The 18884-nt window shown below is 41.8% G+C and overlaps 1 protein-coding gene across 5 annotated transcripts in view; it reads right to left on the reverse strand.

Annotated features, from left to right (window-relative positions):
• LOC116739913 (acyl-coenzyme A synthetase ACSM1, mitochondrial) overlaps positions 1 to 18260 on the reverse strand; it is a 49711-nt gene extending 31451 nt beyond the window's left edge. Inside the window, exons 1-2 of one of the 5 annotated variants that reach the window (XM_032604806.1) lie at positions 18059 to 18260; positions 3001 to 3242 (exon numbers count right to left, since the gene is read on the reverse strand). In XM_032604806.1, the coding sequence (XP_032460697.1) occupies positions 3001 to 3192 (192 nt within the window). In that variant the 5' untranslated portion in view covers positions 3193 to 3242; positions 18059 to 18260. Of the gene's footprint in view, positions 1 to 3000; positions 3258 to 6485; positions 6825 to 18058 lie in introns of those variants that run through there. The other 4 variants (XM_032604805.1, XM_032604804.1, XM_032604807.1 and 1 more) reach the window with 4 other exon arrangements.
• Positions 18261 to 18884: the final 624 nt, after the last annotated feature.

Here is an 18884-nt window from a genome sequence, read left to right on the forward strand (position 1 = left end):
ATATAACTCTGGTGACCAGAGGGGAGCGTGCTGCTGGGTCCATAGGACATTTCCTACATTAGGCCACTTCTCCAAGATAAGGAACCACTTATGTAGGAATGTTAAAAAGCAAAAGTAGGGCTTCCCTGGTGGCTCAGTGGTTGAGAGTCTGCCTGGCGAGGCAGGGGACACAGGTTCGTGCCCCGGTCTGGGAAGATCCCACATGCTGTGGAGCGGCTGGGCCTGTGAGCCATGGCCGCTGAGCCTGTGCATCCAGAGCCTGCGCTCCGCAACAGGAGAGGCCACAACAGTGAGAGGCCCGCGTACCACAAAAAAAAAAAAAAAAAAAAAAGCAAAAGTAATAAAATCATCTATACCCACGATAAGTAGTTAATGGATATGCAAAAGAAAAATATGTAAAATATGTCATCAAAAACAACAAACATGGGGAGGAACAGTAAAAAGGTAGGGTGGTTAGAATGCATTTGACCTTAAGAGATCATCAACTTAAAAAAAAAATTATATATATATATGTCATGATAACCACAAACCAAAAACCTATAATAGGTACACACACAGAAAAGTGAAAGAAATTCAAGCATAATACTAAACATGGTCATCAAATCACAAGGGAAGAGAGGAAAAAAAGAAGAAAGGAACAAAAAAGGAACTACAAAAACAATCAGAAAACAACAAAATGGCAATAACTACATACTTATCAATAATTACTTTAAATATAAATGGATTAGTATTCCAATCAAAAGACATAGAGTAGCTAAATGGATAAAAAAAAAACAAGACCCATTATATCCTGCCTACAAGAGGCTCACTTCAGATCTAAAGTCACACACAGACTGAAAAAGTCGGGGGATGGAAAAAAGTATTCCATATAAATGGAAGTAAAAACAAAAAGCTGGTGTGACAATACACATATCAGACACTACACTTATTGAGCAATATTTATTACTAAATCACATCAGAAGGTGGTAAGAAGAATTTGCTCCTGCCATGATTTTTGCCCAAACAAACAGAAGTCAATGTCACAGATGCTGTACTCATCTCTCCTGAGACAAGAAGTGGATCACACTATCAAAAGAGGAAAGATGGAGCGTTGTACGTTGCTTACTTTTCTATCCCTATCTAATCTAGAATAGTGTTTGGCACATTAAATCCTAACTGAATGAATGAATGCAGTATCGAAGAGACAGAATGAATGATTTTGGACATGAACATGACCTCTCATGAATAGATTTGGGAGGCTGCTCCATGAATCAATTGGAGTGTAGTATCCTTGGAGCCTAGAGTAATATAGGGTTTAATTCCCAAGGATAGTCAGGGGTTGTAAATTGGTGGCCTGAATGAGTGACTACATTCCACCCTTGGACGTATGTTGCCTGGCTTATGCTAAAAAAAGTTACATTAAATGTTGGATTTCTAACTTAACATTTTTAGTAAGTAAAATGTGTGGAAAATTGAGTCAAAATCAATTCTATTTGTTATGGTTTGGGTTGTGTTGTTGATTAGGCTACAGATCCGTTTCTGAATGATGCTTGTTAAGTTGTAAGGGGAGGCCCAGAAAGCCAGAGTGGACTACGGTGGCGTGCCCTCTAGAAGGTCTTCCATGGGAGCAACATCAATCCATACAGTGCTCATAAGGCAAGTTTCAAAATTAATGTATTCCACAAAGGTGTCCTGAGGGATTGCTAGGTGTCAAACACCATACGTCACTAGAGAGACACTGGTCATGATCAAGGCAATTGGAAAAGTAGAAACAGACAGATCAGAACTGTTGTGAGAATGAATGTAAGTGGGGTGGAGATGCTGGGGGTAGGAGAAGTTTGGAGATATGGAGGAATTGACAATGACCCAACAAAGACGCGGCATTCCCTGGGCAAATATTTACATGGTGATAATCTCCAGGGGTTGATGTGTGAACTAATAAGGACTTTATGAAGACAAATAACAGAAAAAAAATGATGGCCTCTCCAGCCATTTCTCATGATTCAAAAGGTCTAACCTGAGTTTTGGTCTGGGCAGTGATGAAAGTCAGTTTGTAGTCTGAAGGCAGAGATGTTTGGACATCATCAGATTGTGAGACCAGGTTAAACAGTGGATTATAGAATCAGACAGCCTGGACCCAAGTCCTGCTCCTTCACTTATTAGGTATGTGAATTCTGCAGGTATTTGACCCCTTGGAACCTCAGTTTCCTCAGCTGGAAAATGAGGATAATTAAAGTGTCCATCTAATCAGAATAATAAATGCAAAGTGCTTGACATGGCACATGAAAAAGGGCTCTCCATAACTGAGGGCTCTATTTTCCCTGGAGTTATTATGGAAATTCAGAAAAAGGAAAAAGATGGAGGTAGGAAAAAAGTCCTTATGAAAGGCATGTAAGCTTTGAATACTAACATATGAATGTATGTTCATGGGAAATTAAAAATACATCAACTCTCTAACTCCATCTTAGGTGAATTCTTTCTTCTGTACAAAGACAGTGTTCAGTGGGTTTTCACAATGTGGACATTACCAGCTGGGACTTAGTAGCTGGAACACCACCCACTGTCTACCCCAACTTCTAGTGTCACCACTGCTCCCCTCTTGGTCTGTCTCTTGGTAAAAGACAAACCAAGAACGTGCATTGGGCTGAAGTCAAGCCCAAGTGTGATGAGAGGAATTCTAGTTAGACTCACAGTTCCAGTAGTTGAAGGTGAGAATCCAGACCAACATCAACTTGCTGACCTGTGATTAGAACTTGACACTTGGTCACAGTTACCTGACTGTGTACCAGATACTTTCACCTGCTGACTTGTTTCTTAAATGAGATTATCCCCATTTCATGGATAAAACCACTGGGGCTCAGAAAATTGAGGAAGTCAAGGCTGAGAACTGAAGCCCAAAACATAAGCTTTTCATGATACTTGTAAGCTTAGCCAGAAGCCATTCTTAGTTCTGTGCCCCTCAACCTACTAGGAGCAAGAGGTCGATCCTGTTCTCACCGCCCAGCATGGGTGCCTCCTTACCTTCTCCATTTGAGCCCAGTAGTCCAGTACATCACTTGCAAAGTTAAATTCCTCAGGTGTATCGTAGTCATTCCATCTTGCGGCTCCAGCTCCTGACAAAGACTGGCAGCGCAGGTACTGAGGGGCAGGGTAGAAGCCACAGCGGGATCTGTGGATGTCCCAGAGGACCCGGAACTTCATCAGCCGTCGCATGGTGGAGCAGTCCTCAGGAAGCAGGCACAGAATTTCAGGCCACCACCTGCCTTGAGAAGAGACGGCTAATATGTCGGTCATTAGAGCAGGAACTTCTTCCACAAAATGAAGGCACATTCCTGGTTAACTGCTAGAGTGATAACTTTGTTTCAGCTCACTGGAATTTGGAAGGCACAACTTACTGATTTAGGTGGGGATTTCTCTTCCCAGATGAGGCCAAAAATGATGGGGAGGGGCTATAGCTACCAGATAAGGTTGGCACATATTTCTGAGGGTCTCCTTCTCTTTTTTGTACCCCCTGGGATGGCAGCCATGTGGTCATCCCCTTTTTGGTAGAAACTCATCATTTTGAAAGTCCTGTACCTCATGTTATCCTTGCTCTGGAGACCTCTCTTCCCACCGAGCCCAAATGTATGGTTCTCATGGAAACTGACATATTTTTAGATGATTCCACCCCCTTTTCAAAGTTGACTGGTCCAGAGCTGAGCAGTCATTTCCCACGATTTTTAAATCCAAACTGGGCTAATCATAATCCCTCTCCAAAATTTGTGTGTGTGTGCTTGTTACCAAAGGGTATATAAGGTGGAAGCCATGAAACGCACACTTTGGAAACTGTCGGTGGCTATAATTCCTGTCATGTGGAGATAACTGCTCTGCGTGAGTGAAGAAAACATGGAAGATTTCAGAGACATGGAAATAAGGGGCAGAGAGTATCTCAGAGGCACGCAAGTCTCTGGTTCAGAACTATTGTTCCTGAGGCCCGTCTGCATCTCTACCCCCGTCTTGGTAATATCCTGTCCTGAATTCTATGAGCCAACAGTCTTTCCTGCCTGAGATTGGGTTTCTGTCACTTGAGACTCTAAGAATATTGACAAATATGCACCACCACACTCAGGACAGAGGAGGCTAATATCACAGCGCCTTCCTTACTGGACTGGGATCCGGCCTCGGGGTTTTCCCCAGGGCAGCATCCAGGTAGCTATTACCAATACATCACTTGACCTGTGAAATAAAGTTTCTTTGCCACTCCAGATCCCAACAAGTGCTTCTAACATGGGAGCAGAACGCTCATTTATGAGGATGCTTCTTGAAGTTTGATTGTGAAAATTGGCTTAAGCTAGAACTTCTGTTCTATGAGAAGAAAGCCACTTCACAGATAGCTCTGAGGTTCAAGCACTTCATCACCGCAAACAATTAAGCCTCCTCCCCGTTTCAGCAATAATACTGTTTGACAATCGACCCATAAAAGAGATCAATAAAACTTGACTCAATTTATTTTCAACCTGTTTAGACTCGCAATAACCAAACCCCAATTAATTTAGATGCTGCCCTTGGAACCCTGCAACTGTCTGTAGAAAAGAGGATAGATATGGGAAAGCTTCATCCCTTAGAGTTTCCTTATCTGTGTGGACCCTTAGACCACATGAACTAAAGTATGTCCCCTTCCTTTTTAGTGCCTCTCAATAAACAGTACTGTCTTTTGTTTTATCAGAGCACTTAAGGGAAGAAAGACCCTAAGATAACCAGCTGGCTCAGACGTTTGACCCTCATCCTTAGGAGGAAAAAATTTGAATTGCCAATATTTACAATTTGGGAGATTTCATTTAAAATGTGAATTGAAGATTTCTCTTGAAAACTCAGAAGGCCTGGCAACACTGGGCCTTTATTTCAACCTGGCACCAACTGGTTGGAGCTGAAAATTAAATGGAATGTTGTCCAATTCAACAGGGTTTCCACTACTCCCTATGTTGTTACAGCTACTTGCTTCTGCACTTACTGTACCTATCCAGCTCTTGTCGACATTTGAGCTTAAAACCCCCATTCTAGGCTAACATCCCAAGAGGGACAGGGATTTCCCCAAGGTTTCAAGGCAAGTTTAGTAGCAGAGCTAGTTCTAAAACCTGCTTATCCTGCTATTTTTTCCAACACATACCTGTCTCCACAGGCATGAGCTCATTGAGAGCAAGAAACCAGACTCAGTTGCTATTTTTATACACACGTGTTTACATCACTGCAGGATCCTCCTTAAAATACTCAAGGACAGTGAAAACAACCCCTTAGTAAGTGGCTAAAAACCAAAACAACACCAAGAGAAATAATGTGGAAATTAATTAATCCTTTATTATGGGCTGAATTGTGTCCCCTCAAAATTCACATGTTGAAGTCCTAACCCTCAATACCTCACAATGTGACTGTATTTGGACATAGAATCTTTAAAGAGGTAATGAAGTTACAACGAGGTCATTATATGGACCCTAATCCCGTATGACCGGTGCACAGTGCCTTGAAGAGTTCTTGCAACAGAGCTTTGATTTCACAAGCATTTGGACTGAAAAGCTGTTTATTTTATGAGGCGCCATCCTTAGCGTGTTATAGGGGATCCTAGAGCTACAGAGCCAGGTTTGGCTCCACTGGGTACCAGCTGAGTGATCTTGACCACCATTCATGTCTCCAAACTTGAGGGCATCGTAGTAACACCCACTATCTGGCTTCCACAAGGATTAGCAAGATAGTCAATATAAATCACTTTGCCAGCACTGAGTCTGATGCAGAATAAGGGCTCAGTAAATGTTGAGGTGCCTTCTAACTCCCAGCAAATTCTGAGGCCAGCCCCTTCCATGTTAAATATTAAAAAGATATTTTTTTTCTTTTTTTTTTTTTTTTGCGGTGTGTGGGCCTCTCACTGCTGTGGCCTCTCCCGTTGCGGAGCACAGGCTCCGGACGCACAGGCTCAGCGGCCATGGCTCACGGGCCCAGCCGCTCTGCGGCATGTGGGATCTTCCCGGACCGGGGCATGAACCTGTGTCCCCTGCATCGGCAGGCGGACTCTGAACCACTGCACCACCAGGGAAGCCCTAAAAAGATATTTTTTAATAAAAGGCATTCACCTTATATACTGTGAACAAACTCCTGCATAATGGAGTTTTCTTTCCAGTGTCTAACTTCTGGGTCTTTTTTGCCCCTCTCGGTACCCTCCTCCCACAGCCCACCACATTCAGAGCTGTCTAACATTAAATCAATCACCCATGTGCCGGCCACGGTGCTAGGCATATCACATGTATATTCCCATTCAGCTCTCTCTCTCGACATCACCATCCTCATTTTGCAGTAAAGGAAAAGAAGTGTCAGAGAAGTTAAGAGACTTGCTCAAGGGCTGTAAGTGGCACTGCCAGAATTTGAAATTGGGTCTTCAGATTTTAAGTTCAGTGTATACTTTACTGCCCTGTGGCAGATAAACACACACATATAAACACCCACCCACCCAAAGAAGCTGTCATTCACCTCCATCTTACCTGGTACTGTCTAGGAAACACTGGGGTTAGGTCTTGGATGGGGACTTTGCGGGTTCAGTTCTCTCTGATCAGAAGTTCAGTTCTCTCTGTGCACACAACAGAACCTGGTTCCTGGCCACAGCTGGGGTGGAGAACTTGGCAGGAATTGAATGATTCAGAAGGGGGAGGAGATGCTCACGTATAACAGGTCAGAAAGCAATCACAAGCCCTCATGGAGAGAAAATCGGTTAGAAAAACTATATAACGTAATCTCCAGTTATGGTAGGGAGGCCTTGCAGCGTGAATGAACAGATACAGCCAAATGGAGCACGTTCACAAGTTCTCTGTAGCTAACCTGCTCCCCTCTCCCAGTCCCAGGTCTCCAATGTTCTCGTTTCAATGACAGCCAGGTGGCAGCATTGGCTAGTAGACAAAGCCTGTGATCCGAGGCAGAGAGATTTGGGTTTAAGCGTTAGGTCTGCCGCTTACGCTGTCTTTGACTTTCGTGGACCTCCTTTTTCTACACTTCAGTGTCCTTATCTGTGAGATGCGAGTGCTAATAGTGACACCCATTTCCTATGGTTGCTCTTTGTTGTTGTCACTGTTAGTATTAGATGAAATAATTCATGAAACGTACATAACACAGTGCTTGGCGTAATCAACGTTGGCTGTTTGTACTAATGTGGTATTCTAAGAGAAACAGTGTGGTGTACTGGCAAGATGCAGGGTCTTTGGAATCCCAAAGTCTTGAGCTTACGTGCTGGCACAGACACTTATAAGATGGCCCATGGCAAGCCATTTACCTCTTCTAACTTTTGTCTTCTCATCTGAAAAGTGGAGGAGTGGGTGGTTGTTAATAAGATTTGTCCCACGGGATCTTTGAAAGGTTCGCACAATGTAAAGTCTGCAGCGTGCCTGGCCCAGGCATGTAGACACTGGGTTGACATTGATGTTGCATTGGATGAGTCCGGATCGTCACAAGTAGTGGCTTGTACTGTTTGTTTTCTTCTAGAGCCATTTTGGGGAGTTGTAAGGGGATGGGGGATGTCTAGTATCCTGGTGCAACTTTCCCAGCACCTTTTCCCTCCCAACCTCCACTGAACCAGGGAGAAAGATACCTCTGCTCAAAGCCACCACCAAAGACCGAGACAGCTAGAACACCCCTGCTAGGGCTGAGGGGCAAGCCGGGCTTCTGAGGGGTGGGTCTTGCTCTTTCTGGCCGATGCATTCATGGTGAATCCTTGCTCAGGACAGACTCTTATTTTATGGAGAGGAGCAAGTAAGAAGGCAGGGCTGACTGGCCATAGTGAGCTAAAGATTATGGAGTACAAAACACCCTGTTACTCAAGCAGGGGAGGCAGTCACTTTTGAGAAGAGAATGGGGACAGGAGGAAAGTGCACGAGGTGCCCTCTGGATCTCAGCAGATCTCCCGTGTGGAACTGTAACACCAGCATTGTGGTCAAGAAGACAGGCTCTGGGGCCGGGCAGCCTGGGTTTCAGTCTAGCTTTATCCATTACCAGCTCTGGGACACTGAGCGAGTTTATTATCGCTTCGTGCCTCAGAGACAGTAGAATTCTCTAAAGATTCCATGTGCACGTCCCTCTCATGTCCAAGCTTCTTCTATAGTGAGGGTGAGGCTATTGAATTCCACTTTTGGACAATGAACTGCAGGTGGAAGTGACACAAGTCACTTCTGGTCTAAGTCATTTAAGAGCTGGTATGAGTTCTCTGTAATCTTCTCCTGACTCAATTGTCCTGGTAGCTGTGTGGGGAGATAGTAGCATCAAAATATGGCAGAGATCCCATCAGCCTAGTTCTGATAGACCCTAGTAGGGCCCTTTCTGCATTACACATTTCAGATATCACATTCTCTCATACCTTCTGCAGGGCTTGCTGGGACATCTGGGGACCTCCCACACCCATTGTGGGACAGGCTCTATATCCAGCTCACAGCCCCAGGGGTCTCTGTTTCTCTTCTCCCAGGACCCTCTTCTTTTCAGAGTACCTGGGCCCTGGAGGGACATGGACGATAGAATGGTGCCCATGGGTGGGTAGAGAAGAATGACTGAAAAAAGTCATGACTCCATCAAAAAGCTGGATCTTACAGTCTGAAAATATACCTGCTCTTCTGAGCAAATGCCCCTGCCCTGCTCACTCCTCCCCTCTCTCTCTCCTTTTGTAGGCAGACTGGCTCTTCTGGTGGACTGAAGTTTTAATTAAGGGTAGCTAAAATTAAACAGCAAAGTTAATCAGCCCTTTCATTGCTCTCTTCTACCTTTCTGTTATCACATCCTGCCTCTTCTGAGTCTTCTTTCTCAATATTGATTATTGGATTTTCTTCCTCTTTATTAAAGTATTGTTGTTCTCCAAGGACTCATGCACACCCAACAGTTTCTCTCATTCCATTTATTCCCTCTCTCTCTCTCTCAATAATTTCCTAACCATATTAAAATCTTTACTTCCCCCAGAGTTCAAACTTAAATATCCAGCTGATTACTAAATATACACTAACCTCAGTATTTCATAGACAGCATAGATAAATTATCATGACCACAATTGAATTCTGTGTTCCTGCCTCCAAACTTATTCCTCTCTGTCTTAAAACCACCTCTCCCATTTTACTTAGTCAAACACCTAGACATCATACTTCTGTGTCTCCTTGCCCTTAACCCTATCTGCCTTACTTAGTCACTAAGTTACCAGGTTCCAAGAAGAAGGAATTCTTCTTCTAAGCATTTCTCAAATTCTCCTTTAAAACATTTACCACTCGGTTACCAAGGTAATCATTTAGAAATAAATTGTTGACTGAGTTCATTACTGTCCAGATAAAGTCCAAAGTTTTTATCATGTGATATAATGACCACCCCTTCTGATATTTCACAACTTGAACCTGATGTTGAAATAATACTGAATGCAAGTGAGGTGACTATCCTTTTTCAGGGTAAGTTCCTCCTTCTATCTACAGATAATTGCAGCAATCCGGGGGCAACTTATGCCATCAACACATACACAAGTTAGTTAGTCTGTGAATTCTCTAGAGCTAATGATTATCCAGGGAAGTTATGCACAATATTTACTGGGTCACAGGGACTTGACAATCATTACTTCTTGGTTCTGAAGGTTACTGGCGCATCTTAAAGGCTTTAACTAGACAAAGACAGGAAGAATGAGATAGTCTATTTTTATCTCATCATGAAAAAAACAAGAGTCCGTGATTTCCTTGTGCAGGCATATCTTGGAGATATTGCAGGTTCAGTTCCAGACCACAGCAATAAAGCAAATATCACAACACAGTCACACAAATTCTTCTCAGTTTCCCAGTGCATATAAAAGTTATGTTTACACTATACTGTAATCTATTGTGTGCAGGAGCAATACATCTTTCAAATAGTACATACCTTAATTTAAAAATACTTTATTGCTAAAAAATGCTAACCATCATCTAACAACGCAGGGTTGCCCAAACCCCTCAATTTGTAAAAACCACAATATCTGTGAAGCTCAATAAAGTGAAACAATAAAATGAGTATGCCTGTAGGTATAGTAAGCCCGTCTGAAACGTACTGGCTTAATATTGTGATTTCTATATACAAGCCAAATGGAGAAGGAGATGGGATGGAGTGAAGGGAAGAGAGGCAGATTCTGTACTTTGGGTAAGTCATAGATTTTCCCTAAAAGTATGGGTTCCCAACATCACTCATTCCGGAGCCTGGAGAAGGTAAAGAGATCATAGGATGGGCATTGAGTAAGGAGATGTGATCAAAATCATTCTCACTATAGGAGAAAGATAATGTGTCCAGAATGATCAATCTGCTAGATTTAAAATTTTGGGGAGGGTGGGAGGGAGGCTCAAGAGGGAGGGGATATGGGGATATATGTATACATATAGCTGATTCACTTTGTTGTACAGCAGAAACACAACATTGCAAAGCAATTATACTCCAATAAAGATGTAAATAAATAAATAAATAATCTTCAAATACAAAAAAAAAATTTGGAATGTATCAGTGAAAAATGATATTCCCTTCAACAGTGATAAATCCAGATTGTGAAAAAGTTTTGCTATTTGATTAGCAGATTATGTTTCTCGACTAGGACAAACATAAAACTCTGGTGAATTTTAGTGGACTCCAGGACATGAGTATATCACAGTATATTCACATTCTGGTGGATATTTTATTTTATTTTATTATTGATTTGTAATTAACATACAATATTATATTAGGTTCAGGTGTACCACAGTGAACTGATATTTTTATACATCATTAAACAATCAGGATTTCTCTGGTGTTGCAGTGGTTAAGAATCCACCTGCCAGTGCAGGGGACACAGGTTCGAACCCTGGTCCGGGAAGATCCCACATGCCGTGGAGCAACTAAGCCCATGTGCCACAACTACTGAGCCTGTGCTCTAGAGCCTGCGAGTCACAACTACTGAGCCCACGTAACTAGAGCCCGTGCTCTGCAACAAGAGAAGCCACCGCGATGAGAAGTCCACACACCGCAACAAAGAGTAGCGCCTGCTCGCCGCAACTAGAGAAAGCCCGCGCGCAGCGACGAAGGCCCAACGCAGCCAAATAAATAATTATTAATTTTAAAAAATGATAAGATGAAAAAAAAGATAAAATGATCAACATAATAAGACCAGTTAACATCATCACCATACAAAGTTGTTACAATATTTTGACTACATTTCCTATCTGTACATTACATCCCTGTGACTTATTTTATATCTGGAAGTTTGTACCTATAATTCTGTTCACCTGTTTTTTTCATCCCTCACCAACCCTCATCCCCTCTGGCAACCACCAGTTTGTTCTCTGTATCTATCAGTCTGTTTCTGTTTTGTTTGTGTGTTCATTTGTTTTGTTTTCAAGTTATTATATATTATTCTCAAGTTAATAAAGTCATTCAGCAGTGAAGTGATTCCCTAAGGTAGTGGTATCCCGATTGAATATGTACACCCCTCAGTAAAATATTTTTTAACACACTCCCCAATACACGTTTATTTATTTATAAATTATACATATGTATTTATGTGCATCATACAAATATCAAAAATAATTTTAAAGAATGAATAAAAAGTACAGATAATTTGAAGTTCTCCTATTTTCTTTCCCATCCCAGTTGCCCTTCTCACCCTCACTTCTAAGCCTCCTGTCCTTAAAAACTCAGCAACAACAACAACAAAAAACAAAACTCTGCAACATTCTACAGAGTTTCCAAGAAACTATAAAGATGCCACAAAATCGACAAGAGACAGAGACTTTGAACTCATGTGACTTTCAAATTGAAATTTACACATTTGGGGTGACTTTTTCAAGATAAAGGGAATCCTCAATTTAAACAAACAATTTTTGAGGGTCATAACTCCAAAAATGCCATGGATTATTTCTCTAAAAGCTAAGTAAGTAGCTTGTAAGAAACATCTACATAAATATATGGTTCAGTCAAATCTTTAATGCAGAACTGGGGAAGATACATCCTTACCTGGTTTGAAAGCTAAGATTTTGAGCTTCAAAGCCATCTTGGAAACACTGGTGTTCTGGGCCTAGCATTCACTGTATGCATGAAACTCTGAGTAAAAACAGCTTTTCCAGAAAAACCATACAATTATTTTCAAGCAGCTTATCACAAACAACTATTTATCTAACGTAGAAACAAAACTTTCCCTCTAACCAGAAAAGAAGGTACAGATTTTCCCTGCTGAAAAGTGAGGCTTTTTCAGGTCAATGGAGACTTAGAATACCTAGTGCTACAACTCTGTTATAGAATTCACTACATGCATTACTCAGTGAGGATAATTTTCTTTCACTGGAAAAAAAAATGTGCATCAAATTTCTCTCATGGAGCTAGTTAGAAAGATCTAAGTAAATGTACAGCGAAATCAAGTCTTTAAAGTAGAATTTGGGGAAGATACAAAGTTACCTCATTTGAAAGCTAAGATTTTTGCCCCTTGAAAGCTGCCCAAGAAATACTATTTGTGGGTCTACCATTCACTGTATACATGACTTACTGAGTCAAACTTATTTTTACTGTGAAATTTACCTCAAATTTTCTATTAATACACTATATTTTAGACCTGCCCTGAATGACAAGACTCTTTGTAGACACTTAAGCATGAAGAAATGGAGAACAAAGGAACTAGGCATCTTTTCACTATGTTCTCAGTGAGTGTACTGTTGTATTATATATATTCAAGTTTCTTTCCCCCAAAAATTGCAGGTTCCATAAGAATGAAGGGCATATAAGAAATTATATGGACAAGACGAGATACCTGGGAAATCCTAAATATCTGTCTCCTTGAACTGAAAGCTCAGGGCAAGGCTTGACCAAGCCCCACTTTTCGGCTTTATACTGCAAATGTAATTTGGTTCATTTTTCAAATTAAACTTTTATTTATTTTTTTTATTGGAGTATAGTTGCTTTACACTGCTGTGTCAGTTTCTGCTGCACAGCAAAGTAAATCAGCCATACATATACATATATCCCCTCTCTTCTGGATTTCCTTCCCATTTAGGTCACCACAGACCACTGAGTAAAGTTCCCTGTGCTATACTATAGGTTCTTATTAGTTATCTGTTTTATAAATAGTAGTGTATGTATGTGAATCCCAATCTCCCAATTCATCCCAGGCCCCCCATTTCCTCCTTGGTATCCATACGTTTGTTCTCTACATCTGTCTCTATTTCTGCTTTGCAAATGAGATCATCTATACCATTTTTCTAGATTCCACATATATGTGTTAATATACAATATTTGTTTTTCTCTTTCTGACTTACTTCATTTTGTATGACAGTCTCTAGGTCCATCCACGTCTCTGCAAATGACACAATTTCATTACTTTTTATGGCTGAGTAATATTCCATAGTATATATGTACCACATCTTCTTTATCCATTCCTCTGTCGATGGACATTTAGGTTGCTTCCATGTCCTGGCTATTGTAAATAGCGCTGCAATGAATATTGGGGTGCGTGTATCTTTTTGAATAATGGTTTTCTCTGAGTGTATGCCCAGGAGTGGGATTGCTGGGTCATATGGTAGTTCTATTTATAGTTTTTTAAGGAACTACCATACTGTTCTCCATAGCGACTGTATCAGTTTAAATTCCCACCAACAGTTTAAGAGGGTTCCCTTGTCTCCACACCCTCTTATATGGAAAAGGCTAGGATCATCCATACGGTAATAGGTTAGAGGTGGAGTCATCTGTATGAATTCATGTTTGCCATCATATGCATTCAACTTGTTCCATACAGATAGTGGTTGTTACGTGTATATACACAGATTAGTATATAGACACACTCTTCTTTGCACTGCCTGCTGAGATGGCGAAGAATCAAGAACACCTTAGTAGCGATGAGCACACTGAACTCCCTGATTTAGGTTTTAAATACCATTCTCCAAAAGGAGAAACAAGGGCACTTTGAAGAACTGGCTGATACTAAGACTGAAGCAGGATATGCAAAGTGAGTGCACAGCAACTTTCCTTAGTGCCAGGAAGTAAGGTAGTTCTCAAAAACCAACAAACAAAAAAAACAAAGACAGGGTGCACAAGCAGGACACTGGAGCTACCTGAAAGAGAACCCAATGGCTAAAGCTGGAACGATTTGAGCAAGAAAACATATAAAGAAGTACTGCACTATTCTAGAAAACATAAAAGAAATTTCAAGGAGTCCATATGGAGAGAAATAAACATTTTCCATAGAGAAAAAATCTGCACGATTACATAGATACTCAGTCCTCAAAGACAAGAAACATAACTTCCCACTCCTTACGATGTGCACATAGTGATTTAATCAAAGAGAAGGTACACTGTGGACAGAGGAGAAACCAGACCAACACTGCCTCAGCCAGGTGATTAAAGGCAACATCAACAAGTCATCTCGAAAGTAAACACCCTAGAGATGAAGTGATAACAATGACATTTTGCCTGTGATCTTCACCCCTCCTTGCCCCAGAAAATAACCCCAGTCTAAACATCTGAAATATCATAAGATATATACCAACTAGGACAGTTATACAAAATACATGAACAATACTCCTCAAAACTTTCCAGATTATGAAAAATATGCCAAGTCTGAGAAACTGTCAGAGCCAAGTGGAGCCTAAGGAGACATGAGGACTAAATACAATGTGCCAGCTGGGCTGGGCCCTGGAACAGAAAAAGTTAAAACCCACCCAAGCAGGGGCTTCCCTGGTGGCGCAGTGGTTGAGAGTCCGCCTGCCGATGCAGGGGACACGGGTTCGTGCCCCGGTCTGGGAAGATCCCACATGCCGTGGAGCGGCTGGGCCCGTGAGCCATGGCTGCTGAGCCTGCGCGTCCGGAGCCTGTGCTCCACAACAGGAGAGGCCACAGCAGTGAGGGGCCCGCGTACTGCAAAAAAAAAAAAAAAAAAAAAAAAAAAAAAAAAAAAAACCCACCCAAGCAAATCTAAGTAACATGTGGACTTTAGTTAATAATATTGTATCAGTTTTGGATATTAATTGTGACAAGGTACCAAGTGTTATGACATTCACAATTAGGTCGAACTGAGTCTTAGGCATGTGGAAACTCTCAATACTGTCTTCACAATTTTTTTTTTTTTCTCACAAATCTAAACCTATTATAGGGAATTCCCTGACAGTCCAGTGGTTAGGACTCCATGCTTCCACTGCAGGGGGCACAGGTTTGATCCCTGATCAGGGAACTAAGATCCCACATGCCATGCGATGCGGCCAAAAAGAAAATTTTAATTTAATTTAAAAAATAAATCTATTATAAAATTAAGTTTTTAATAATCATTGTTTTATCTTTAGTAACTAGTAATTGACACAACTACTCTCACTGTACCCGTTTTATTTAAATACTAGCATTTATGCTGCCATTATGTATACATTAGATCAAGTACTACACAATAATATATAATTCACAGAAACATCCATTTTACCTATTTTATGTTAAAATAATATATATGCAAACAACATTATATTGTGTATTATACAATTATGTGGTTTTCTGGTTTTAAAGTGTCTCCGTAAAGTTGGTCACCATGGATGGTAGACAATATTGAGATTTTAGAGAGTGTATTTCACACCATGGCTGAACATTTTCAAAAAAGGAACAAATAGCCAAGTGATTCATTGTGACTGGCTCAGTTCTGAATAATCCTTGTTTTTATTTTGTTCCCATGAATACCTTTCAGCAGTAACAAACAGAATCAAATATTTCCAATTCAAAGAGATATTCAAAGATTGGCAGAATGTACAGTGAGTTTGAGGGGTTTCAGGCTGAAGGAGAAAGAAGTGACCATGAGGTGGCAGTAGCATGCAACAAGCTTCATGTGGGCAACTCTGACAAGGTTTGCATGAAGAGAAGTCCATCACAGCAGGAGACCTTCCCATGGCTGCTACCCAGAAGCAGAAGGCGGCCAGGCATCTCTCTGGGAAGAGGGGAACTGGAAAGGAAGCTGATGTGCCTAAATTAGGTCCCTGCGCAGCCAGGCTGGGAGTCTCAGAGCACTCAGAAGGGCAGCAGTAGCTTGGGGTCTTACAGAGCTACAGGGTTGAACTTACCTACAATTAGCAGATGTTGGGCACAGTTTCACGGGATATGAAAATCAGGAACAACATAAATGACTAAAACTCCCTTACTGAGGCTATGTTTTAAAAAACTCAGTGTATAAAAATTTGAGTTTAGCACCAGGAGGCTTTTGAGCTAATGGGGGATACCAGCCCGCCAATACACCAGAGCCATCTTTGGCTCACTGACAGAACATAAATAGAATTGATTACCCCAAAGATACAGTTTCACACCATGGTCTTTTCTAAAACAGAAGGGTTTAAAAGAATTATTCAAACATAATTTACTAGATGATGTTTTCCAGCAAGTGATAAAATCAATTTAAGGAATAAAAGAATATTTTATCTGAGTGACTTAGATTTTGATAAGTTTCATGCAATAACTAATTTACTTCTTAGGAGATCATAAGAATATACTGAAAGCTCAGAATGTTTCTCAGTTAAGAGGAATTATAGGTTATTTTTTTTTTTTTTTTTTGCGGTACGCGGGCCTCTCGCTGTTGTGGCCTCTCCCGTTGCGGAGCACAGGCTCCGGACGCGCAAGCTCAGCGGCCATGGCTCACGGGCCCAGCCGCTTTGCGGCATGTGGGATCTTCCCGGACCAGGGCACGAACCCGTGCCCCCTGCATCGGCGGGCGGGCTCTCAACCACTGCACCACCAGGGAAGCCCGGAATTATAGGTTATTATACTGCTGATACACCTAACCATATAGCTAATGATGGATGGAGATATGGCCCTTATTTATGTAATAAAATTCAAAAGGAATTTTAAATGCTACTAGGAAGTTAGGTTAGACCCGGAAAATATTGAGAATATAAGAAGAAAAAATACCTCCCCTTTTTCAAATTCGATGAACTGGTGGGATAGTCTCATGTCTGATATACATATATTCGATAAGTACATACACATAAAACATCAAATGAAGAAATACACTACGATGAAATCAAATCATCCTGATGCAATGAGAGTAGATTATATATGTAACTTGTCATTACAGGATGATATTTTCAACTCAGTTGAAAGTTAATAAAGATATATAAAAACCAATTCTGATATTAAATAAAGCCACATGCTCAGTACAAGGCCTATCTCCTTTCTTACAGCAAATGAAACAAGCCTTGAATGTATGGGTGATGAAGGTAAAATGTAGGAAGACATATGAATATAATATCTGAATTAGAAAATACACAAAAAAGAGGGACTTCCCCGGTGGCGCAGTGGTTAAGAATCCACCTGCCAATGCAGGGGACACGGGTTCGAGCCCTGGTCCAGGAAGATCCCACATGGTGCGGAGCAACTAAGCCCGTGCGCCACAACTACTGAGCCTGCGCTCTAGAGCCCGTGAGCCACAACTACTGAGCCCACGTGCTGCAACTACTGAAGTCCACGTGCCTAGAGCCCGTGCTCCACAACAAGAGAAGCCACTGCAATGAGAAGCCCGCGCACTGCAACGAAGACCCAACGCAGCCAAAAATAAATAAAAATAAATTTAACAACAAAAAGAAAATACGCAAAAAAGAAAAATATAGAAATTGGAAATGTATGAAGGTAAGCATCAATGTTCACATACTTTAAAACACCATCATGCTGCTGCTTCTAAAACTCATGCACAGATTTTGCTTAGTGCCATATTAACCAACTGTAATGTGGTCTTGATCATTTAATTAACAATAAGTAACAGTGGGGTCCTGTGAATGAGGTTTTAGTAAGCTGAAATCATCAAAATTATTTAAGATCGTCATAGCATGAGAAATTATAAAACACAGCAAGTCTCTCAACTGAAAAGGAGACAAGCTAACAAGTATATTCTTAAAACATTATTAGTGACCTTGCTTTTAATAAAGACAGTAACATTATAATAAATTCTGCTTTGGGTATATATGAAATATTTAAGTTTAAAATAACGTACGTTTTATTACACTTACTTGTCAGGTTCTCCATAGTTTTCAGCTACTTCAACGCTGTTGGAAAACTAGAGCCATTAAAAATTAGTGAAAGCATGTATGCACTGGAGTGCGTTTTCGCCTTTTACCTGGAGTTCTGGTTCCAACATGACTCGGTAAGCGGGTCCTCAGCTCATTCTCCTCGAAGGTCCCGATATTGAGTATTGAGTGTTTTCACGTCCCACTCAACGGAATCTCCCCTTCCTCTGAGCTCGTGCTGGGATTTCTCCCCAGAAACATCCTCGAATCTGTACAGAAACAAGGAAACAAGCCACTGCAGCTCCGATTTAGAGTCGTCAAGCCCTCAACCAACGGATACTTCAGTCAATAAGCCTTGTTCAGGGCTTCCCTGGTGGCGCAGTGGTTGAGAGTCCGCCTGCCGATGTAGGGGAGACAGGTTCGTGCCCCGGTCCGGGAAGATCCCACATGCCGCGGAGCGGCTGCGCCCGTGAGCCATGGCCGCTGAGCCTGCGCGTCTGGAGCCTGTGCTCCGCAACGGGAGTAGGCCACAGCAGTGAGAGGCCTGCGTACCGCTAAAAAAAAAAAGTAAAAAAATAATCCTTGTTCAAACATTCTTAAAGAAAGTAAAGAATAAAACACCGGGAACAGCCCGGAAAACGCAAGGGTCCCGGAAGCCGCACAAACCTCTCCGCTCAGCGCTCAGCCAGCTGAGGAAGCTTTCTACGCACGGCGGTTGGTCCAGAGCCTCCGCAGTCGCTCCATCAGACACGGAACCTTTGGAAAAGGAGCTGCGGTTGTCACTGCGGAAGCAGCGCCAGAGGCCTTGGGGCGGGAACCGGGACCGCCCTGCCCCGAGGCGCCTTTGGCCTGAGAAGACGCGTGCGCCCGCCCCCTGCCGGCTTTCGCTGCGCACTGCATGGAGGGAAACCGCCCCGTGCCCGTTAGCCATGACCG

This window comes from Phocoena sinus, chromosome 15 (assembly GCF_008692025.1).
Source record: "Phocoena sinus isolate mPhoSin1 chromosome 15, mPhoSin1.pri, whole genome shotgun sequence".
Lineage (NCBI taxonomy): Eukaryota > Metazoa > Chordata > Mammalia > Artiodactyla > Phocoenidae > Phocoena > Phocoena sinus.